Here is a 23,824-nt window from a genome sequence, read left to right as displayed (position 1 = left end):
CTGGTTAAGGATTCTAGCCTACTCTGATCCCCAGTCGAAAGTAACTTGGCTCCATAATCTTTTTTTTTTTTTTTTTTTGGGCAAGAGTCTCGCTCTGTCACCCCAGCTAGAGTGCAGCAGCGTCATCATTGCTCACCACAACCTCAAACTCCTGGGCTCAAGTGATCCTCCTGCCTCAGCCTCCCGACTAGCTGGGACTACAGGCATGCGCCACTGCATCTGGCTGTTTTCTATTTTTTGTAGAGATGGGGTCTTGCTCTTGCTTAGGCTGGTCTTGAACTACTGGCCTCAAGTGATCCTCCTGCCTCAGCCTCCCAGAGTGCCAGGACTACAGGCGTGAGCCACCGCACTAGCTTCCATAATCTTTTTAAAGGCATTGATACTCCACTGATTTTCCAGGGATCAAATGCTTCTCTAAATTCAGCCTTGTTCCCGCCAGGATGCCAGGGCCAAGGGCATGTCTGCAAACCCCAGCTCTGGGTGCCCCGTGGAGTGCTTGGGGATGCCATGGGTCCATGGCACTCGAAGTGGCAAGACCCACTGCTAGGACAGCACTTGTCAAACTTCATCATGTGTTAGAATCACTTGGAAGGCCTCTCAGAGTGCAGACCACCGGCCCCCGACTGAGTTTCCAATCCGGGAGGTCTGGGTGAAACATGAGACTGTCCCTGAGTCCCAGTGGCCCCAATGTCCCTGCCCAGGGAGCACACTGAGAACCAACCGCTGTCACAGTTGGCACGCCTCGTCACCACCCCAGACCTCCCACTGAGTGTCCTGGAGAGGGTGGGGGTGATCCTGAAGGACCCATCTGTGACCCATTCCCCACATGGGAAACTGAGGCTGCTAAACCACATCAACCTGGAAGAGGAGAACCGGAGCGAGACGCTGCCATTGGAGAGCAGGCATCTTCTGACAGACTTCGCAGGAGTCTTCTGACAGCCAGGCCTGGGTATCCGACCGGGGAGTGAGCTGACAAGACAGATGTCAGGCCACAGAGGAAAGTGAGGGTGCTGTGGGTGGCACAGGCTGGGCTGGCTCCCTGAACTCCACGGTGCGGGCAACCACGTCCACACTTGGGCTAAGCTCCGGCCACCAACATTCACGCACACTTAGGAACCAGATCGCACACGCGCCGCGTGGAACCTGTCCATTTAATGGAGTCTCGTGCTCATCACCTGCACCGGGACACTTCTGTGCAAGACAGTCCGGAGGAAGTGACCATGTCAGGGGAGAAAAGGAATGACATTTTCCATGGTACAGTCTGCGCAGTCTTTTGGGGTCACCTTCATTCTTTCTACTTCCCGCACCTTGGTAAGAACAGATCTTCTCTCTCTTCCCTGGGAGGAAAATCCAACGTGAACACGTGCGCGGGTTCTAGACAAAGCCTTTCTTTCCCTCCAGAGAGTGAGACACTCAGGCTAAAAGGAAAGAGGCAGCCAAACCTCACCTCTTCTGAGAAGTCTTGCTGGATTGCTCCCACCAGACCGTGTCCTTTCCTCCATTTTGTTTCCATAGTCATGGAGAGCAAAGACCACTCGTTTATGAAATGCATACTAGCGTCTTCTAGAAACAGGCCTGACCTGGAGACACAGCGATGAGCAAAGGCCACCCCTCTGCCCTCAATGACACTGGCCATGTGATCACTCTCCCTACGCCGTGCCTCTTCCCCAGCTCGCGTGGTGCCTCAACATACAAGCAGCCCTCAAGTGTCCCTTCCGAAGCCCCCTAACTCCTCCCCAGATCTCTGACACTGTCCCTCTGGGCCACCCCAAGCAAGGAGAGAATGTTTCACATCGATACATAAAAATCACGGGGATGGCACAGGAGGTGTGGGTGCCCTCGAGCAAGGCGGCTTCATTCCTCCAAGGCCTCGGGACCCATCCACTCAGCCCAAGCTGGACAGGTGGGCTTCATGCACGGCCTCGTCTGTGTGTGTGCACACGTGCACGCATTCACACGCATGCACGCACACACGAGCACACACATGCACGCACAAACACATGCACAGTTCACATGACCACCTCCCCACCAAACGCAAAGCCGCACTTCCTCCCATCTCCCTCTGACGAAGATCCTCCCCCTCCTAGGTTGGGCCCAGGCCCAGGCAGCAGCCGCATCCCCTGCCCGTAACTGGCCAGGCTCCCCCGCCAGCCTGGGTGCCCTCCTCTCCGGGCACCAGGCCCCTGAGCTCGGAAGCTATGGTAGGAGCAGGAGCACGGCCCCTTGCTGGCCTGGAGGAGACAAGGCACAGGGACCCCGCTCCGCCGGACTCCAGTTTCTTGCAAACAGAGCTAGAAGGAAGGAGAAAGGAGGGCCCAACTCTAGTAAGAAAAAAAAATACTTAAAAAGAAATAAAATGTTTTACTCATATACACAAACACACACACTGAAGCCCACCCTGGGGGCCGGTGAAACAATTCCAATCTTAGGCCTGTTTCCCAAGGTTCTTCGTGCCTGGGTTTCCTGATGAGTGTGACCCCAGGACCCCACTGCCCGGAGCCTGCAGCCCCACCTCCACCCAGGAAGTCCCGGGAGCTGGCTGCGGCTGCTCCTTGGAGACAGAGGAAGCACATCTGCAGGGAAGAGTCCTGGCCCAGCTTGGGGCTGCAGGGGGAGGCTGTGTCTGCAAACCTTTGTCCCCAGCTGGGCCACCAGCACCACCAGTGTCCTCCCCTCCTCAGCCCCAGCCCCGCTGTGGAGCTCAGTCGGGGGCGGGCTCTCCGGCACGCAGTCCTGGGGATGCCGTTCACAGTCTGGGTTCTGGGGGCCCAAGGCAGGGATGCAGTAAGCGGTCCAGGCAGCCTGCAGGTGTGCATGTTGGCGTGCCCGGTGAGCGGCCCTGCAGGTAGGTGTGTCCGGTGGCCCCAGAGATGTGCACGTTGGGGTGGGCGGCCCCTGCGCCTACACCCCAGTTTGCTCTTTGATCCAGGCGCGCAACACAGGGAGCCTCGTGTACACGCCTGGCTTGTTCCTCTGCGCACAGCCTTCCCCCCAGCTCACCACGCCGGCCTGGAAGATCCGCCCGTTCGCCTCCACGCTGGACAGGGGGCCCCCGGAGTCACCCTGAGCAGAGACAGGCCTGCCGTGAGCCCCTGCCGGAGCCCCTGCCCCGCCGTGGCCCGCCCGCCGGTCGCCCCTGCCGCCCGTCAACGCACCTGGCAGGCGTCCACGCCGCCGCTGAGGAAGCCCACGCACATCATGCGGGGCGTGATCTGCTGCGGCAGGAGCTTCTCGCACGTGGTCTGGTTGATGACGCGGATCTCGCCCTTCTGCAGGACCAGCGCCGCGGTGCCTGCGCAGAGGGGCAGGGCGGGCGGGTGAGCGGCTCACAAATGGTTAAGTAACTGAGGGCACATCTGGGAGGCAGCCGCAGAGAGTAAGCGGGGACATGCTGAAAATCTGTCATGTGCTGTGAGATCCAAAGACACCGCGGTGACCAGGGCCAGGAAACAACAATCGGGGAGACAGAGAACGTGCACGAAGGCCGCCGGGTTTTGTCAGGGCAGCAGAGCTGCCGGGCTGGCTTGTGCTTTTTCCTCTCTACTCTACACCTTGCCTGCAATGTGTTACGTTAATATTATAGCAGATTCTTTTCAATCTAGCATTTGCCAACTAACGCCTGCTTCCCTCAGCCACAGCAGAAGGGCCAGGTGGCAGTGGAGGTGGCTCCCGTGACGGGGCGTGACGCAGGCACCGCTCAGGAGGCCGCTCTAAGTCCCAGAGTGCTTCAGACCCACCCTCTGGCATTTCTTAAGGACCATCTGGGAAGGCGTTTCCATCTTCGTTTTGCAGATGAAGAGACAGGGTCAGGGAGTTTCAGCACCTTGCCTAGGTCCCCCAGGTACTGAAGGGGCACGGCCAGGCTGTCGGGCCTCCAACCCGGAGCCCAGCCCGTAAATCCGACACCCTCCTGACAGACACCTCCGTTCCCTCCCTGGACAGGCAGAGGGAAAGGGGGCAGGTGAGCCACCAGCCCAGAGGCCAGCAGACGCCGGCTGCCTTGGCTGGAAACGCAGAGGCAGCAGAGAACAGGCAAGGCCCCAGGTGCTCTGCAGGTCCCCGGCCCCGCCCGAAGCTCACCTCCCTGCTGGGTGTGCCCCCAGCCTGTGACCCAGATGGCCTTGCCCGCCGGGAAGACGTGGGAGGCGTCGGGCAGGCAGATAGGCCGCACCACGGAGCTGTACTCGGCTGGCTGCTCCAGCTCCAGCAGCGCAATGTCGTAGTCGAAGGTGTAGTCGTTGAAGGAGGGGTGGGGGACGATGCGCTTGAGCCTGCGCTCCTGCACCTCCGGGGCGCTGCGCTTGCTCTGGTCGTGCAGGCCCAGGAAGGCCGTCCACTGCTTCGGGTCGGAGTACCTGGGAGGGGGAGCCGCCGCGAGGCCGTGTGAGGACGCCGGGTCCGCGCACGTGGGCGCCTGCCGAGCGCTGCGAGGCCTGGAGAAGGCCGCTCCGCGCAGACCAGGCGCCAGCAGCTGCGGTGCGGGGTGGGGGCAGGGCTGGCCTCTTTCTCGGTCTTGCCCCTAAACTGGAAACTTTACTAAGTGCCTCCCTCTGCAGCAATAAACCCTTCTTGACCTCCTTCCCCCCTTCTTTGAATACGCTTTTAATCTGATTATCAAAAAACAGGCATCCCGTGAACCTGATCTTCCCCAGAAGGAGTGACACAAAAATCAACCCAAATAATTTCTGAACACATGGCATATATCCTAAGACCAAAATGAACTGAAAACTATATTGAGTTTTATGTACCAGGTGTTTGTTGGCAGTGGAATAGGGTTAGCGATTCTGAAACTGTATCACCTACAGGAGGACTTGGCAAGACTCAATACACAGGTGTGTCCGGGAGCCACCTCCCAGTGTGGGGACAGGGACACACAGACACGCACTGGGATCTGAGGTGTCAGTAAAAACTGAAGATTTTTAAACAATTGCCTAAAAGCAATGCCCTCCCCAGTAGCGCCCAGAACTTGGTTTCCAAGTGCCCTTCTCTACTGAAAGGAGCCAGCGTTCCCTGGAGAAATGACTGATTTCAGATCTGGGGCAGCGAAGGCGTAAGGCGAACCTGGAGCACTGTGTTTCTGCAGGAAGTGAGCGAGCACTCAAACCCCGGCGCGGCCAACCTGACAAAGCCCTCACTGGCTACAGTCAAGATAACACGCACACCAGAATAAATAACAGCACGGTGAAACTATTACACACTCAGAATAAAACAGGGTGGGGGGTGCAGCAGCCCACCCTAAGTCTAAAATGTAATTTCAAAAAAGCTTATGAGGGAAGAAGAAAAGCTATTCTTTTTTTCTTCTTTTATTTTTTGTAGACACAGGGTCTCGCTCTATTACCCAGGCTGGTCTTAAGCTCCTGGCCTCAAGTGATCCTCCCGCCTCGGCCTCCCAAAGTGCTGGGATTATAGCTGTGAGCCACCGCACCTGGCCGGGAAAGCTATTCTTTCTAGAGAAAAACCAGCTGCTAAATTTAGAAGCAATCATACCCTAAGGAATCCCATTTGGACCTGCCACAGCAACGATCTGCACACCCAAGAATCATCGGCAGCAAATGCCGGGCCGATGGGCGCAACTGCTGGGGCCCAGACACTTTCAGTCGTTCAAAGTATCACCCGACATGATGCATTCATAACCAAGGTGGACAGTCCCTTCATGATGGAGAACCTGGTGGACCCCACCTGAACCAGGTACTCGGGCTCCTCTCCCAGCCCCCTCACCACCCAGCAGCACGTGCGTCCTGAGAGGCTGTGCGTCACCTGTATAGCGCTTCTCAACTCAGACCGCGAACAACAATCAGGAAAGTCCAAACCAAGAGACATCCTGCAAAGTAACTGGTCTGAAAGTTCCAGAAACACCAATGCCATAAGAGACTACAAATAGAAGGCTTGGAGGAACTACCCTAGACTAGAAAGAGTCTAAAGAAACCTCATGATGCAGTATAAGGCGTGACCCTTGACCGTATCCTAGAATTTTTCAAGGCCGGGCACTGTGGCTCACGCCTGTAATCCTAGCACTCTGGGAAGCCAAGGCAGGAGGATCGTTTGAGCCCAGTAGTTAGAGATCAGCCTGAGCAAGAGTGAGACCCCATCTCTACTAAAAATAGAAAGAAACTGGCTGGACAACTAAAAATATATGGAAATAATTAGCCAGGCGTGGTGGCGCATGCCTGAAGTCTCAGCTACCCAGGAGGCTGAGGCAGGAGGATCGCTGGAGCCCAGGAGTTTGAGGTTGCTGTGAGCTAGGCTGACGCCACGGCACTCACTCTAGCCCGGGCAACAGCGAGACTCTGTCTCAAAAAATATAAAATAAAATAAAATATGGCAATTCCTGGTGGCTCACGCCTGTAATCCTAGCTACTCGGGAGGCTGAGGCAGGAGGATCGCTTAAGCCCAGGAGTTTGAGGTTGCTGTGAGCTAGGCTGATGCCACGGCACTCACCCTAGCCCGGGCAAAAGAGTGAGACTCTGTCTCAAAAAACCTAAAAAATAAAAATAAAATAAAATAGAAAATGTGTACGATAGAGAAAAGCATAAAAAGACGCTTCATTTCCCCTGACCTCTTGGGGGGTCTCAAGGCGACGGAACCGTCCACCACAGCACCTCCCTCCCCCTGACGCCAGACCGGGCCTCTTCCTCAGCATCCCTCCCCGCCGGACCCACACAAAGCCTCTCTCGCCCTCCCTGCCGTCCCTGCAGCACCTCCCTACAGAATCGCATGCCCAGAGCAAAGTGGTGGCCGCCATGTGGGCCTCTGGTCCCTGTCCACTCTACTCTGTTGCTGCCAGAAGATAACTTCCTAGCAACTGCTTTTGTGAGATCCTTTCTGTCTTATTCCCAAGATCTAAGACAATTCTCTGCCAAGTGAGGCCCCGGTGCCCGCCCAGTGTCCACCCATCGATTCACTCCGTAACTGCCGGGCATCTAAATGTCCCACAGTTGTGCTAGAGCCAGACCTCACGCTCACGGTGCACGTGGGGGAGAGAGACGAAAGCCACCGATTACAGCACGAAGTGAAAAGTGTCCCACAGAGGACTGGCAGGAAGCTGTGGAAGAGGACAGGGTGGGAGTCAGGAACCAAGCCCTGACATCAAACAGGACCGGCCAAAGCTGCGGGTGGGGGAGAAAGCAGCATATTTAAAGAGAGCGAAGAGAATGTTCAGGAAGCCCCTAAATTGAATATGGGGAAGGTGTGAGGGCAGGACAGGAGACTGAGGCTGGACAGACAGGCAGGGGCCGTGCTAGACACGGGAAGGAGTCCTGCTTCATCCTGTAAGCGGCGGCGGCAGGCACTGACGCGGGAGACCGACGTGACCAGACTTGGGAAGAGCGCTCTGGCCTCGTGGGATGTGGCCCGGCGTGTGAGAGGCGAGGGAGGAGGTGGCAGAGGTGCTGAGCCACCTGGGCCAGGGCGCCCAAGGCAGTAGCAGTTTTGCCATTTGGAAAACAGCAGAGATGTTTCAGGGACATCTCTGAATGAGAACTTGGGAGGCCAGGGCGCTGGACCGATGTGGTGGGATGGGGCGAGAGCAGAGCCACCCTGGTCCCCTCTGGCCCCATCCACTGGGATCCCGAGCTCTCTGCCCCGCGTCTGCAGCTTTCCACCTCCCTCCCCCACGCCAGCCCCGACAGCCAACAGCCCGGGCTGCAGCCCCTTCCCACCCCCGTCCTTCCCGCAGCCCCTTTTCCCCCCACAGTGGTCTTTTCCCTGAAGCCAGCACAGCTAGGACAGTATCTGGTCACATCAGCAGACCGTCTCTGCTTGTTTACGGTATGCGCTGCTACCAGCAGCTGAGACCGGTTGTGGAGAGGCAGCCATCAGGTCTCCCACGGCGACGCCCAGGGGCTGCAGAGCAGCCGGGAGTGGCCAGCACTCAGGCAGAGCTCCGCTCAGCGCCGGCACACTAAGTCATTTTACCCCCAAACGCCCTGCAAGGTAGGGCCGCCCTTTTTAAGAAGAGGACTCAGGCACTGACAGGCTTAGTAACTTGCCCAGTATCACACAGGTAATATGTCGTCACAGGCCACAGTTTGGACCCAGGCAGCCTGTGCTCTTACAACATTATACCCGCTCTCGGCAACCCATTCACAGAAACCCGACTCCAGGGCCCCGCGCACTCCACACCGCCCTGCCTCCGCACACGAGGAGGGTCTGAGCCACTGGCCAGGCTGGCAAACACCCTCGCCCTTCCTTTCGTTCAGACTCCCTGCTCGTAAAGGTGCTCCCAAAAGTCTCTTGGGCAGAGCGCTAACTCCACACACGCTGGGCCCGAGGTAGCCACACACGGTTCTGGCAGCAAGTGCATGTGTGTGCGTGTGTGCGTGCATGCGTGTATGTGTGTGCGTGTGTGCATGTATGTGTGTGCGTGCATGTGCGTGCGTGTGCCTGCGCATGTGTGTACGTGTGTGCGTGCATGTGTGTGCGTGTGTGCAAGTGCATGCATGTGTGCGTGTACGTGTCCGTGTGTGCGTGCGTATGTGTGCACGTTTGTGTGCACATGTGTGCGTGCGTTTGTGTGCGTGCGTTTGTGTGCGTGCGTTTGTGTGTGTGTGTGTGCATATGTGCGTGTGCGTGTGTGTGCATGTGCGTGTGTGTGTGAGACATCTCTCCCCACCTGGCAAGTCTGCAAAGTACAGTCTGCAGAGACCAAGCCTTGCTCGTGTGCGTCTCCCTAGCGCTGACAGTAACAGTGGCTACTGAATGTATCGATTGCACTATTAACTGGCAGGCGTAGACTGATACCAACGGAAGGAGGAAAAGGAAACGAGAAATGAAATAGTGAAGCAAAGGAAAAGAGGCGGCGGTGGTGCGTGAGGGCAGGGTGAGTTGTCAGCAAGCACACACACGCCTGTCGCCCACCGCGACCTGCCCAGGGGCCAGGCACAGCAACACCGGGACGGGAGCACACTGAGCCACCACCTTGGTTTCTAAATACCATCCCCCAGTAGAGGGCTCCTTAGAGAAATGGCTGATGCTAAGGGCTGGGGCAGGGAAAATCCGAGACAAGCCCAGAGTACCCGGCAGTGCCAGAAAGCAAGGAAATGGCTCAAAAAAGCAAAAGGACGAGCACGTCAAAGAAACACAGAAGCCAACCTCCAAGAGCTCCTGGTGGTCACATCTGGAACAATCTGAGCAACAAAGTAAATGTCATGGTACTGGATTACAACCCCAAACATAAAACGAATATATGGGTCCATACAAATATAAACAAATGATTAAATAAACGGGAGAGAAGGGACAAGCCTTCCTCGCAGAATTCCAAGTGAACTCACATCGAAGATCAGAGCATAGAAAGGAGAAAGCCAGCGAAGACTCCCTGAGCCAAATGAGAAAGGCTAACCAGCGACAAGTCATGTTGGCGTCATTTACTGCCGGTATGACGTGATGCTCTTTCCAAACATTCACGACCCCAGTGCACTCACGAGAAGACCGTCAGACACACCCAGACTGGGAGGACACCCTTCAGGACACGTGGCCTCCAGACTAGCAGGAACAGACGGAGAAACTGTCACCACCTGGAAGAGGCTGGAGACAGGATGAGACGCAATGTGCCAGCCTGGCCCAGGTCCTGGCACAGAAAGGAGGTCAGGGCAGGAGCCCCGTGAAGCCTGGAGCTTAGTTAACAGTGAAGGGCCAATGCTGGTTTCTTACCGTTGACAAACACGTCGACGAGGGTGCTTGGTGAGGGGTATTAGGGAATTCTGTGCCATCTTTGCAACTTGTCTGGGTTCCAAAATAATTTACTTAAAAAAATTCTTAAAGAAGCTCTCATCACCCCAAAAAGAAAATCACTCCTGCCCAAGGTGGAGTGGAGTGTGACAAAATGACGGTCTCGGGCTGCACCAGGCTGCTCTCCAAGCACCCAGCGAGGCCCAGGGACCATCGAGCTGGCTCTGCTTCCTCCGGGCTTTTGCCAGCCATCTCCACGACGCATGCAGGGCGCATCTGCCTGGCCATGGGCCACATCTGTGCCTGAGGCCTCCTCCCCGTGGTGGGCCCATCTCTCCTCCCTGCGGACGGCGGCTGCTCCTGGAGCTGCCTACGCAGGAGAGCACGCAGCCAGCAGGAAGTGCCTGCCTTCCGAGGGTGGGTCTCCCTGGAAGGCCTGTGCCCCCGTGCCTGCTTCTTCAGAGTAAGCTGTCCCCTGAGACTCCTTCCTGCAGCCCATGACCGGAGGGCCTGGGTAGGCCAGGAGCTGAGACACAAATGGCCCGAGCCCTGCAACCTGGCCCGTTCCTGCTGATTCTCTGGCCTCCCAGACCCTGGCCCCTGCCTACCTATCATGGGATGTCAACGTGACCCTTCCTTCCAGGCCTCTCGTCTGCCATGTGTCGGAGGCTACGATGTCCTGAGCACCTACTATGCGCTAGGCCCAGTGCTAAGTGTCTCACGCACAGCATATTTAACTCTCACAGCTCTAAGGATGAGCACTGATAACATTACCGTCATCAGCGAAGAACCCAAGGCCTGGGAAGTTCGAATAGTTTGCTCAAGGTCGCCTGCAAGTGGAGCTGGAACACCGAATCCAAGGCTGGTCTCGGCCAATCCCAAGGAGTGGAGCAGCGCAGGCTTCGAAACCAGCACGCCCGGGCTCCAGTCTGGCTCTGCCACTTAACAGCTGTGCAACCCCAAGCAAATGTCCTCACTTCTCCAGACCTTAGTTTCTGTCTGACGAGGATATAATCAGATCTGCCTAACCAACCTGTTAGGAGCTGTTAGGAGAGGTGCAGAGATAGGGCTTGACTGAGAGTGGGAACCTAATAAAAGTGCGTTTCTTTACTGCAATTGCTAATCCTTGTCCTGGGACGTCTGTCCAGCCCACCCTGGCATGACTCACAGACACAGGGGCCTGCGAGGAGGCTCCCTGCTGCACACCCACCTGAATCCTTTGTCGTCAATGTAGCAGTGGGCTGCGGACACCAGCCAGTTGGGGGAGATGAGCGACGCCCCACAGACGTGGCCCTGGCCCAGGACGTGCAGGCTCACCTGCCAGGGCCACTCGCCCTCCTCTGCGTCCGTGCCCCCGACGACCCGGGCCTGTTTGCTGAACGACCGCAACCCACAGTCTGCAGAGGGGACAGAGAGCAAAAGGACAACATAACCCTAAGGGGACACGCACCAGTACAGTGAGACCCCACTTGGGGAAGTCACCTTTCGGGGTGCATAGCACTGTGGGAGCAGACACAGTGTGAGGGACCCCCTAGAACTACTTTTGAGCATCACAGACCCTCTGACTCCCACCTGCCCTCCCACCCCCAATTCGAAACTCTCACCCCGCCCCGCCCGCCCCCGGCGGCAAGGGGCCTCCAGATGCCTGCTGGTTTGCTTAGATTTAATTTGAGTGTCATTTGCCTAGATTTCCTCACTGAATGCTGAAGGGCACAGCTCTCAGGGGAAAGAGCAGATGGGTGACATGAAGTCACAGAATAGCTGCAGCTGTTCTCAAACTTAACCCGTGGCCAGTCCTTCTGAAATACACAGAGGCTGCAAATTCAACTACGCGGCGGGTGAGGGTGAAACCCTGCCCAGTGCCTGGGCAAGCCGGGCCGCGCTTCTCCAGGCCCCTCCTCCGTGGCCGCGTCTACAGGGTAAGGCTCAGCCCGGCACCGCCGCCAGGAGCCCGGGCAAGCCACGGAGGCGCTGACGTGCTGGCTGCCCGGGTCCTTTCTCCAGGACCAGAGTTGGCCTGTGGGGCAGTGCCTTTGTGCCAACTGGCAAAGTCGCCCTTTCCTCCTGGGGACACACCTCACCTGGGCACAGAGCTGGGTGATCGAGGTGCCGGTGGGACTGCCGCCTCCAGAGCACCCGTAGGTGGGCGGGTACCCTGCTCAGTGAACAACCTGCACAACCATGCTCAGGGCCCCTGCTCACCACAGTCCTTCTCATCCGAGCCATCGCTGCAGTCTTCTGTCCCGTCGCACTCGGGGTTGCCCTTGCTCACGCAGAGCCCGTCCTGGCAGCGATAGGTGTGTGTGGTGCAGCTGACCACTCTCACTGTTCAGGGAGGACGACACGGGGAGGGAATCAATCCACAGCATCCAAGCCGAAGCTGGGGCCAGTGCCAGCAAGCCCGGGATGGCACCTCATGATCCACCCACCCAACACCCCCCACCCAGCCACACCCACATCCACTGTCCCTCCAGCCCTGCTATAGGTTCTCCACCTTCCAGAAGGTCCTCTCCCCACTGACGCCCTTTCTCATCACACTGAACACACAGGTGGTTTGTTTATTATGCTCTGGGCGCGCGGCATGTGAGCGTGCCCACGGCGGCTCCTCGGGGAGCACCTTCACTAGGACGAAAGCCCCCCCAGCAGCAAGTCAGGTGGGGCCGGGCCTCACCACTGACACAGGTGGCTTCATCTGAGCCGTCCCCACAGTCGTCCTTCCCGTCACACTGCTGGCTCTCTGGGAGGCACTTCCCGTTGGAGCACTTGAAGGTCTGATCTGGACAAGCTGGGGACACACGAGGACTTAGCGACCTGCCCCTGCCGGCACCAGCCCAGCAGGGAAGCCCAGGCCCACCCCCCACCTGTACCCACTACACCTGGGCTCGCCCCCACCACCACTCCCTGCACCCAGGCCCACCTACTTCCACCTGCACTCCCTGCACCCAGTCCCACCCCAGCACCACTCCCCGCACCCAGGCCCACCTACTTCCACCTGCACTCCCCGCACCCAGGCCCACCTACTTCCACCTGCACTCCCCGCACCCAGGCCCACCTACTTCCACCTGCACTCCCTGCACCCAGGCCCACCCCCGCTGGCACTCCCTGCACCCAGTCCCGCCCCAGCAGCACTCACTGCACGTCAGCTCATCGCTGTTGTCCCCGCAGTCGTTCATGCCATCGCAGACCCAGAAGAGGGGCTTGCAGAACTTGTTGGTGCACGTGAACTGGTGGGAGGCGTTGCACCCTGGCGCGGGGGTGAGGGCGGGGTGAGCGCGGAGGCTCAGCCGCCTGCCTACCTGGGCAGCCACGTTGGGGGTGGGGGGACCGCCTGCCCTTCCGGAGAGCAGCCTGGCGCTCCCTGCAAACCAGCTACAGAAGCTGACCTCTGCGCTCTGGAAAACTCCACTGCCTGCTCCCACAGAGACCAAGAGCTCCAAACGCAGGGAGAGGGGAAGGGGCCAGATGTCTCTGCACAGCGGCTGAGGACAAACTCCCGCCACCTTGGGCCTTCCTGCCACAGGGGTCGGCTGGCAGAAGCCAGGGGACGCGGTGAGGGCAGGTGGGGACAGGCTGGGGCTCCCAGCCCAACTCACGGCAGTCGAGCTCGTCGCTGTAGTCGGTGCAGTCGGCCCAGCCGTCGCAGCGCAGCGACTTCTCGATACACCGCCCCGTGTGGCACGTGAACTTCCCGGGGCACGCTGCGGGGCACAGGTGGGCCTGAGGCGCGCACACACCGCCTCCCTCGGCCAGCTTCCCCTTCCCTCCCTCCCTTCCTCCCTGGGCCATCCGCACAGCCGCACTGAGCACCCGCGGCAAACACACACAGGAGCAGGGGTGTGTTGCTCCATGAATTAATACAAATATACTGGAGACAGAAACGTCTCAGCAGTTTTGCAGGGCTTTGCCCTGAAGGAATATGTGAACGTGCTGGTTTGCGTATCGAAAGCTGTTTCACCTCAGGAGGGCATCTCTGAAAGACTGGTGGCGGCTGCATCCGGCAGTGGCGCCGCGATTCTCAGACCTGGGGCTGGGACTTGTTTTGTAAAGCAAGGCAGGTCTGCTGGGAGCCACAGGAGGGGAGCTGATCAAAGAGTGCCCGCCGGCCGGCCGGCCCCTTTTGGTTAAATCAATGAGCCCAAGGGACAGTTCCTGCTTAAACTCCGGACTACCTGTCTCCACTCACAATAACCTGATAAAGGAAATACGGAGCCAATACATCTCTGTTTAACCCCTCTGCTAAGTGATGGATTTACCTGAGAACTTAGAAGTTAGCCTTTGAACGATTTTGTAATCATTTGTTCACGTAGAAATAGTTAAGGGATTTGAAGAAGCCTTTTGAAAAACTGCTAACCTAAGAGGAACTACCTGTTGGTATGTAAATCTGTTACCCCTGGCAACCGATCACTGTAACCTATAAATGCCTGTGTAAAACTTCACTCGTGGCCTTTTGAGACTGACGGAGAAATCCAGGCCCCCTGAGTACCCGCTTTGCCTATAATCTTTATAAATCTATAAGACCATACCTTCGTCTTTGTGTATTTTTTTATTTCCATTATTTTCCATTTTCTATTATTTTCTTATCCTTTGCAACGACCCTACCAAAGGGACCTGATTTTTTGCTGGGAGCATGGCCATCTCCCTGCAGGGGTGGAGCTCTGGGGCCAGGGCAGGCGCCACCCGAGCCCACTGAGCTTTGGCGAGGGGGCTGCTACACTAGCAGCCTGAGTGCGGGAGGGCCGGTGTGGGACCCTCCAGCTGGAAAGCCATAGGCACAGTGGAGAGAGGCTGGCTGGGTCGCAGGCCCTTCTACCGCCCTGTCCTGGACCGCCAGGTCCTCTGAGGCCGGGCTCCTCGTCTGCGACACAGGGCAACAGCAGCTCGGCAGGCCGGCGATGCATGAGTCCCATCCAAACGTAAAACGACGTCAGCCATTTCCTTCATTCTACCATATTTTCCACATTTCAATGTTTCTGAAATCGGGGGATATCTGACAACTGCTGCCATCGGGCAGATGACGACGCTGTAAGGCGGCCACTGTCAGCACCTCTGCACAGGTCTGCTTTGGTCACAGGTAAGTGTTTAGATCAAAGGTATTTGTTCATCCAATGATACCTTTGGTGGTAAGTCGTGCAAGCGAATTTTACCTTAAATTTGGACTCCTAAGATCAGTTAGAATATCTTCCAGAAGGTTATTCTATGACACAGGGTTGAAATAAAAAGTCGTCGTGTCTGTGGAAGAGCTGCTGTTCCCACGGCCAACAGTACTTTTTTTTATAAGCCAAATTTAGCAGTGGGGGGTCGAATACCAACTTGAGTGGCACTAATGTTAGTAAGTTCTGATAACCCACTACCATCGGACCAGCCAGTATTTTTCGGTATGTCTAAGAATTATACTATTAACCCTAAAGGTGCTAAAAGGCCACAAAGACAAGCCCAGATCGCCAAAGTCACGGTCACGCAGAAGCAGAGGGACAGATGGCCCATAGGAGCCCGGAGAGGAGGGCTTGGGTCCAGGTGCCACATGCTGGGACGACAACCCCAGAGTGCACCAGCGGCCACCACCAGCCTTCCTTAATAAATACACTAAAAGTAGCATGTTTTCCTCAAAGTTACTAGCGCGACACGCATCTCACACTCTGCGCTGTCTCGAATCAGTAAGTGTAATGCCAGCAAGAACGGGGCAGACAGCGATCTCGGGCGGGTCCTCTAACCAGGCCCTGCTCCTCACGACATCCACTCACGGTCACTGGAGTCATAGGAGAGGTATTCGGCCAGGAACCCGGTGTCCGTGTAGGACTGGTCCGAATGGAAGCGAACGGTGATCTTGCTGCTCTTGCTGGTAACCACAAACTGGGGCCTCTCTCCGCAGTACCTGCGGGGGCGGCGCAGGGTGAGGGGGGCAGCTCGAGATGGAGCACCAGGGGGCTCACGGGACCCCCTCCCCCCAGCACTGTGGGCCCGGGGCCCCCACGCCCCAGGGGCTCACTTTTCCCCGTTGATCTCCACGTAGTCCTTGGGGCAGGTGCCCAGGGGCACGTTGGGCTCCAGCAGGTAGAAGACTTCGAAGCGCAGCTTCACGTTCTTGTTGTTGGGCACCTGAAGAGAGAGAGGCCACTGGGACTCGGCAGCTCCTGTCCCTGTTTCCCAAACCCAAAGACGTCACAGGCGGTGGGGGGGTGGGGATGGCATGGAGCAGGGAGAGACACTATTCCATTACTAAGGAAGGACCGACGTTATTCCATTACTGAAGAAGCTGTTTGTTTGTTTGTTTAGAGGCAGGATCTCACTCTGTTGCCCAGGCTGGAGTGCAGGCGCATGATCATAGCTCACTGCAGCCCTGAACTCCGGGGCTCAAGTGATTCTCCCGCATCAGCCTCTTGAGTAGCTGGGATCATAGGCTTGCACCACCATGACCAGCTAATTTTTCTGATTTTTGTAGAAACAGGGTCTCACTATGTTGTCCAGGCTGCTCTCAAACTCCTGGCCTCAAGGGACCCTCCCGCCTCAGCCTCCCAAAGTGCTGGGATTACAGGTGTGAGCCACCACACCCGGCTAGATGAAGTTTTACTAAAAAAGCTCTCCTGGCATTTTGAAGAAAGGAAAAAGAGACGGCTGTCTGGGATGGTGTGAGGGGCACCTAGGGCTGACTCTCCTGTCTTGCTGCCATTTAACAAGTGCTTTCTCTGTGTTCCACACGGTCTGATCTCATCCAGACTGCACCTTGAAACAGGCACCCTCACCTCACTTTACCTAGGGGCAAGCTGAGGCACAGAGGGGATCCGTGACCGCCAAAGGTCCCCAGTGAGTCACCAGTCAGGAGCCGGGATCCGAGTGTGGGCCTGGTTGACACTATCACGCCCTCCCTTCCTCTGTCCTTCCTCACCTGCCCACCTGCAGCGTCCACCTCTGTCCCTCCCTCCCTTTCTCTCTCAGACACAGCCCGCAGCTCCTACCTCGATGTTCCACGTGCAGTCGATGTTGGGTGGGTAGTGGCCCGGGTAGTAGGGGCTGCTAAATGTCCCTTGCGCGTCACGTAAGTGGCCTCCGCAGCCTGGCAGGACAGGCAGGAGAAAGAGCGTGAGGACCGAGGAGCTGCTTGGCCAGGCAGGCGGCCGCAGCGGGCTCCTTGCCCAGAGGTCTCCAGCCGCCCCTGGGCACCCGGAGGCTGCACAGCGAGGTGCCGGCGGGTCCGGGCGCTGGCGAGCTCTAAGGAGGATCCTGCCCTGGGCGGCCGGCAAAGTGCCCTTTGGCTCCAGCTTCAACCTCTGTCACTGACCTGGGCCAGTTTCACGGCCACAGGGTCAAGCGGACCCTTGGGTCTAGGGCCTTCTGGATCCGTGAGTGCCGCCTTTTGCCTAAACCCAAATTTTACAGAACAAATCGTCTTAATAACGGGGTTTGTTCTGTGAAATTTGGATTGGGTCAAGGGGCCGCACCTGGGGATCCGGAGGGCCACATGTGGCCTTAAGGCCGCAGGTTCCCACCCCTGGCAGCCTATTGCCTCCTGGGCTGAGGTCACCCTCTGAGTCCCCGCCCTGCCCGGCCCTGCCTTACTGCTCATCTTTGGCAGCTGGAAGAAGGTGGCCTCAAAGCCAGGATGTCGCCGCTCAGTATTGGTTACCAGTGTGACCAGCAGGACGTTTTGGGAGGAAAGGAAGGTCAGGTTGTAGGACGGAGGGTAGGTGCCACACAGCCTGCGGGGCAGAGGGTGGACATTAAGGAGAGCAGCGGACCCGAGCGTCCACACGCCCGACCAGACTCCCCAGGCCGCGCGGTACGGGACCCCATCCCAGGCCCTGGTCCCATCCACGAAGGCCAAGGGCGGAGCTGTAGGGACCTCAGGCAAGTCCTCCCCACACAACCACTGATGCTGAGTAAGGACTTAGGGATGACACTGTTCACCTTGGTTTAAAATAACAAAGCCCTAGAAACAGTAAATGCCTACCAACAGAGGATTTGTTAACACATTGTCACACTACAGAAAAAATTTTTTCCTTGGGGCGACGGTGCTTTATTAGAAAAACAGAATAAAAACTTTGAAAACAAAACGATCCTTTCTAATTTAATGAAAAACTTGTCATTATTTATGGTTTTCTATGCGTAAGTCATATGTAACTTGAAAATTAGTTCTTGCAGCTCCCAAGGTGAAGAGACGTGTGAGTTATATATGTTTCACCCTGGGCTTAAAACTAGCGTGAGTTAAATACAACTCATGTGGCAGTTAATGTGTTAAATAAACTATAAGCTCAGTAATAACAGTGGTAGTAACAAAACTGCTGGCACAGTTCTCAGTGCTTTTATATCTATTAACTCGTAATCTTCATAACAACTCTATGAAATACATACTATTATCCCCACCTAACAGATTAGGAAACTGAGGCACAGAGAGGTTGCCCATGATTCCACGATTAATAAGCAGTGGGGCCGCGATTTAAACTCAGGCATTCTGGCTCCAGGGTCCACACTGTTAACAACTGTGTCACCCTGACTGTGTCACCTGCTTCTAACCAATGTGATGTTATGCAACCATTAAAAAACCAAGCTTAGGCCAGGCATGGTGGCTCACGCTGTAATCCCAGTAATTTGGGAAGCTGAGGCAGAAGGATCACTTGAGGCCAGTTCAAGACCAGCCTGGACAACATAATGACATCTCTACAAAAAATAAAACAATTAGCCGGGTGTGGTGGTACACGCCTGTAGTCTCAGCTACTTGGGAGGCTGAAGCAGGAGGATCACTTGAGCCCGGGAGTTCGAGGCTGCACTCCAGCCTGGGTAACAGAGCAAGACTCTGTCTTTAAAAACAGAAAAACAAAAACAAATTCATGCTTAGAGACAGGGTGACTGATGTGGAAAGATCATAATATACTTCATTTTTAAAAAGCAGATAACAAAACTGAACATACAATCCTATTGCACAAGCAGAATATAATCCTGTTTCTAAGCACACACAGAGTAAAAAAATCTGGGAAAGTATGAGGTATACATCGAACATGTAACAGTGGTGTATTTCTTTCCTTTTTTTTTAATTTTAACAATTTCATTTCTCCTACTCCTCCGTATTTGTTGAACAAACAGTGGTGTATTTCTAGGTAGTAAGATGATGAGTTGACTTTCATCCTCCCTTTGCTGATTCTTTTATATGGGACCATGTGTTTCTTTGCTGTACAATTACTAAATTAGAGAGAGAGAAAAGAAGTCCTGGCTGCTCAGCTGTGGCAGCAGATGGTTCTAGCTTGTTTTGGGACAGAATTTTAGCCCATTATTAATCACAAAACACCCACCCAGCTCATTTCCACGGAGAGCAACAGAAGGCTCTGGCCCAGCGGGCCAGGGAGCGGCAGCTCACCCCCGACCTGCGGCACCGCCCCGAGGGCTCCACCTGGGCTGGGGCGTTCACCTTGGCGCCCCACCCCCTCTGCATAAATCATGCTCTTTTATTTTCTGTAATTCTGGGGCTTTGGCATCTGGGGCCTTGCTGACCTGGAGAGTCTGCCCTCCTAGGGCCAGCCGATGCCTGGGGACAGTAAGGGGACCGTTCATCTGCAAACCAACCAGTCCAGGGCCCCCCCACCCCTTCCTCCTCTACCAAGATCTCACACTCGGGGCGACTATTCCTTGTCCAGATCATCCCAGGGCCAGGTACCGGACAAGGAGACACAGCCCCTGTGTTCCACAGCCCGCAGGAATCACCCAAACGAGCCAGTCCTAAGCCTGTTTCCATCTGCCTTGTCCTGCCTTTCCCAGGTACACCATAATAAAGGCTCTTGCCCACGTTTCCCCTCACGCCCTCTGCCTCCCCACCAACTCTGGCTCTTCCCCAGGTGGCCCGAGTGCCAGCTGTGCCATGCTGTGCCCCGCCCCTCCTCTTGAAACTGTGAGTAACAAACTGCCTCTTCAACAGCAGTCATCCTGAATAATAATAAAACCTACACTTTACAACCGCGGGCTGCCCCGCCTCTCCAGCAGTTACAGAAGCACACCCCGTTCACGATGGATTTGTCACCTAGAGACCGGTGGGCCTTCCCATCCTTGCCAAAGCTGAGGAAATCACCTCCCAGAAACTTGGCTGGAGCTCATGCTGAGGGTCACACCACATCTGTCCCTGCTGCCTGGAAGTCTGGCAGTGGCTCGTGGCCAAGAGTCATAAACCGTATCCCAAACCTACACTGCAATTTGTCCCGGAGCCCGGCCCCAGCAGAGATAGCTGCTCACCTCCCACCTCCACCCCGCTCTCTGGATACTCACTGCACCAGGGCGTGGGGCTCCATGGGGCTCAGGGTGTCATACACCATCACCAGGTCACTGCCATACTCGTCGCAGGATGCGACGTCAAAGCTGCGGAAGGTGAGGCTCAGTACCGAGTCGGCATCCCCACGCAGGGCCCACTGGCAGCGGGCACGAGCTGGGTAGGGGCTGTCGGGGAAGCCGGGCGTGGTGAAGCGAGTCAGCTCCCCGCTGCGGGTGTGCAGGGCAAAGCGGCAGCTGTCTGTGCAGGAGACAAGGAGGAGGGCGTGGGCGCGGACAAGGCCGGGCAGAGCTGGGAAGCAACCCCGAGACCCGGTGGGGGTGCACCCCAAGCCTGGCCCTTCTGAGACATCCCAGGCTGCCCTGGACCTTGGGAGACCAAGAAGGGGGCTTCTCAGCAGGGCCTGGAAGAGGCGGAGGGATCAGCCCCATGTGACTTCTGGGGACCCCCTGGCTCAAGGACGTCTGGCCACATCCCTCCTCCTCTCCATCCACAGGAGGAAAAGGGCATGATACTTACCATCCTGGGTCCTCTGTAATGTTCTGGGGTCAGTGGCTGAGAACAAGAGGCAGAATAAGGTCTTTACTGATATGGTCTATTTCCTTATTCCTGCTTCCTTATTATGGTAAGGGAGGTGCCCGGCCGGGCACTGGGCTATGGGCGCGTTGGTTCCCCCGCAATGGTCCCGGGCCCAGCCCCGCTCCACCTGCCCACCTGGGCCGCCCCGACTCACGGAAGGCCACCACCGAGGTCAGCACGAAGGAGTGGAGGGACCGCGCACGTGGCGGCAGCATGATCACCCGCTCCTCCGCCATGGCGCGCTCGGCGTCCTCCACCAGGTGCGGCGGGATGCTGAACTCCGACCAGTAGTAGGCGATGACGCTGCCCTCGCTGCGGGGACAGCCGCGGGCCTGAGATGCGGGGCTCCGGGCTCCCCCTTCCCCGCACACTCTCCCGGACCACCCTCGGGGCAGACTGCAGCCCGATGGGTCCGCCCCACTCTCCTGCACGCGCACCCAGCCTGCCATCCCCTGCAGAGATCGCCTCCCTGTCCTCTGCTCTCACGGCCTCACGTCCAGCCGGACGGACGGACTCTGGGCCCAGCTCAGGCTCAGGGCTGAGGAAAATACAAGGCGTTGGAGTTTGGCCACTAACTTGGGCACAGCAAGTATCACCTTCTTGCGCCTGTTTTCCCATCTGGGAAAGGGGATATGAATGCCACCTGCCACACGGCATCCCTAAGGATTCAGCTGAACATGCGACATAAAAAGTACTTTGGGAATAAAGTCTATGGGGGGGGCGGGGAAGGAAAGGGGAAAAAAAGTATGTTTGAAAACTGCCCAAGCACAGAAAATGTGAGGACTCACTGAAGCCTGCCTGAGCATCCCAAGCCCCCCAAACCCAAACGTGTAAAAATCACAACAAAGCACCGCCATTACTGGTAGTGCCAAGCACTCCACATGCCTTTGGGCACCTCATCCCGGCAACACTGCTATGGGCACCCCCGCCGGGAGACAGAAGACTCAGGCTGCTAAGCAACTTGCAGGAAGGACGGAACAAGGACCTGCCCTGGCTCTCCGAGCTAGGACCTCCAGCCTCCTCCCCTGGGGTCGGAGGACATTTAGGCACACAGACTGCACCCCAGTCCCACTCCCAGACAGGCCAGGGACCGTCCCATCCAGCCTCTGCCCCTGCACCCACCTGAAGGCCGTCACGGCTGACTCCTTGTAGTAGGGGCCCAGGGCAGGGTCTGTGCTGTACAGCAGCCTCAGCTGAGGAAGGAGAGCAGGCCACAGCAGGTCACGGCAGGTCTGAGAGAGGCGATGACCCCTGGCCCAAACCCGGGCCGTTCCCTCCCCTCCTGAGACCTGAGCCCCTTCTCAGGGACCCGGGAGCAAGGGTGAGGGTGTCCTTTCTGCCCAGCGGACTGGGGGTGCTGGAGCAGGCAGCAGGGGCAGAGCTCCCCGTCCAGGGCCCGGACTCACCGCTTCCTTCACCTTTTTGGCCAGGTTTACAAACTCAGTGGAGTTGGAGTTCTCATAGGCATCCAGAAAGTTCTCGTTTGTGATCCTCAGGTAGCCGTTGAAGACCATCTGGACCCGCATATCCCGGTCTGTGCCAGACCAGAAGGAGAAAGGTAGGGGAAGTGGCATCACCTCGCCTGTCCCCCACTGGCCACATCTCCCCTCAGCTCCCCGGGGAGTGAATGCCCGGAGGGGCCAGTGGCTCGAAAGAGGCCGGGGAGACGGCACCCTAGACCCCTCTCACCCATCCCCTGCTCTCCCTCCTGTCCACGGTAGGTGGCTCTGGGTCTGTGCACTGAGAGGAGGGACAGCCATTCCCACACCGCCCTCTGTAGAGCCAGCCCCAGCTTTACGCACACTGGAAGTGCCACACCAGGAAGCCAACTATGAGCGAAACCACGGCGAGGCTGGTCAGCACGGCCGCCAGCACGACCCAGCGCCTCGGGCCGCGCTTCTCCACCTTCTCGGCGTTGTTGACGGGCAAGAACTCCACGCCTTCCTCAAAGCCGTTCATGTCCTGAATGGAGAGAGGCACTGAGACTCAGACACCCTCACCCGACAGCCTCCCGGCCCTGCTCGGGGAAGGACGTTTACGTTTTGTGAGGTCTGGCTCGGATGACAAGAGGGCTTCCCCCACGAGCGCAGGGGAGCCCCGTGCATCCCGGCACGCTCCAGAGGAACTTGAGGGCCAGCCTTCCTGACCACGCGTCCCAGTGTTCGGACAGCGCCAGGGGAGAATCACTTAAGAATTGTTAGTTTAAATTAAAATGCAAGGAAGGGCTGTCTAAACCCAGTCCTGGAGATCTCCCCTTAGGTGAGTCATCATGGGCACAGGTGGACGCCAGGAGTAGGGAGAGTGGCCCCAGCCCAGGGCCCTGGCCGGCAACCATGTGCACACTTCTAAGGGCAGCCCCACTCCAGCAGATACAGCCCCTACCAGATTCTGTCCCCACCATCACCTAGGCCAGGAGCCTGAGGGCGGGATGTCAACTGCACACCCTACCCAATGGCCTTGCCCTGCCAATGTTTAACCAGCCGAAAGTAAAACAGCAGTAAACCCAGGCAGTTCCGCAGTGCCGTCGTGGAACAAACTGCTCTACGATTAACCTTAGGTGCCCCAGTCCAGGACCTCAAGGTGAAGTGAGAGGGCCAAGTCTCTGCTGGAATCCACGCCCATGCTCAGGCCCAAGAGAGTGAAAGCAAACAGGTGACAAACAGGATAGCCGCTTACCTGGGCTCCTCCCTGCCGGGAGTGTCCAGGGTGAGAGGAATCTGGATATAGGAGGGATGGTGGGCGTCCACCGAGCCTGCTGACAGAGACAGGCAAATGTTTCTGCCCCTAGCACGCTATCTGCCCGCCTTGAATCCTGGACAGGTGTCGTGGGCCTGCACTGTGCCTTAGGTTTATGCACCTCAAACCCACTCCAGTAGGGCTTACAATGCAAGCAATGGCCCCAACCCCAAATTCCACAGATATCACCACTTTTTAACTGTTTCCTGATGAAGTTCCTCATAACTCTATATTATATGCTTGAACTGACATTTCTTGATTTATCACATTTACACATTATCTATTAACTCACTGCTATAAAAGATTCTCCCTGCTCCAGACACACTGGATAGTTGTATCTCCAATTTTAGTTTCCTAATTGGCTGTATTTGTGACTTTACCTATTAACATAGAAACACACCCTAGAGGCGACCACTTAAAATGCCTTCCTGCTGCCTGTTCTGGAACTTGTCCCCGTATTGTAAATAATATGACAATACCACTATCTCTTGATTCATGTATTTAGAATATCATCAACTGACTTCCTATTTGATAATGTGGATTTTAATGTCCTTCCTTCCCTTTTCTGCCCTATCCTCTTAACAGTTAAAGGACCAA

At 56.7% G+C, this 23,824-nt stretch overlaps 1 protein-coding gene across 1 annotated transcript in view; it reads right to left on the bottom strand.

Moving 5' to 3' along the window:
* Nucleotides 1-2,370: 2,370 nt before the first annotated feature.
* Nucleotides 2,371-23,824, bottom strand: part of ST14 (suppression of tumorigenicity 14 (colon carcinoma)) — a 47,122-nt gene continuing 25,668 nt past the window's right edge. Inside the window, exons 2-19 of the mRNA XM_012644279.1 lie at nt 22,294-22,453; nt 21,898-22,025; nt 21,614-21,684; nt 20,646-20,803; nt 20,432-20,467; nt 19,912-20,152; nt 17,221-17,360; nt 16,620-16,717; nt 15,653-15,762; nt 15,408-15,538; nt 13,260-13,364; nt 12,800-12,910; nt 12,338-12,451; nt 11,869-11,991; nt 10,877-11,063; nt 4,081-4,355; nt 3,156-3,292; nt 2,371-3,063 (exon numbers count right to left, since the gene is read on the bottom strand). Of these exons, the coding sequence (XP_012499733.1) occupies nt 2,902-3,063; nt 3,156-3,292; nt 4,081-4,355; nt 10,877-11,063; nt 11,869-11,991; nt 12,338-12,451; nt 12,800-12,910; nt 13,260-13,364; nt 15,408-15,538; nt 15,653-15,762; nt 16,620-16,717; nt 17,221-17,360; nt 19,912-20,152; nt 20,432-20,467; nt 20,646-20,803; nt 21,614-21,684; nt 21,898-22,025; nt 22,294-22,453 (2,487 nt within the window). The 3' untranslated portion in view covers nt 2,371-2,901. The remainder of the gene's footprint in view (nt 3,064-3,155; nt 3,293-4,080; nt 4,356-10,876; nt 11,064-11,868; nt 11,992-12,337; nt 12,452-12,799; nt 12,911-13,259; nt 13,365-15,407; nt 15,539-15,652; nt 15,763-16,619; nt 16,718-17,220; nt 17,361-19,911; nt 20,153-20,431; nt 20,468-20,645; nt 20,804-21,613; nt 21,685-21,897; nt 22,026-22,293; nt 22,454-23,824) is intronic.

This window comes from Propithecus coquereli, unplaced genomic scaffold (genome assembly GCF_000956105.1).
Source record: "Propithecus coquereli isolate 6110/MARCELLA unplaced genomic scaffold, Pcoq_1.0 Scaffold209, whole genome shotgun sequence".
Classification (NCBI taxonomy): Eukaryota; Metazoa; Chordata; class Mammalia; order Primates; family Indriidae; genus Propithecus; species Propithecus coquereli.
Note: the sequence above shows the minus strand (reverse complement) of the source record. Positions and strands in the feature narration are given on the sequence as shown.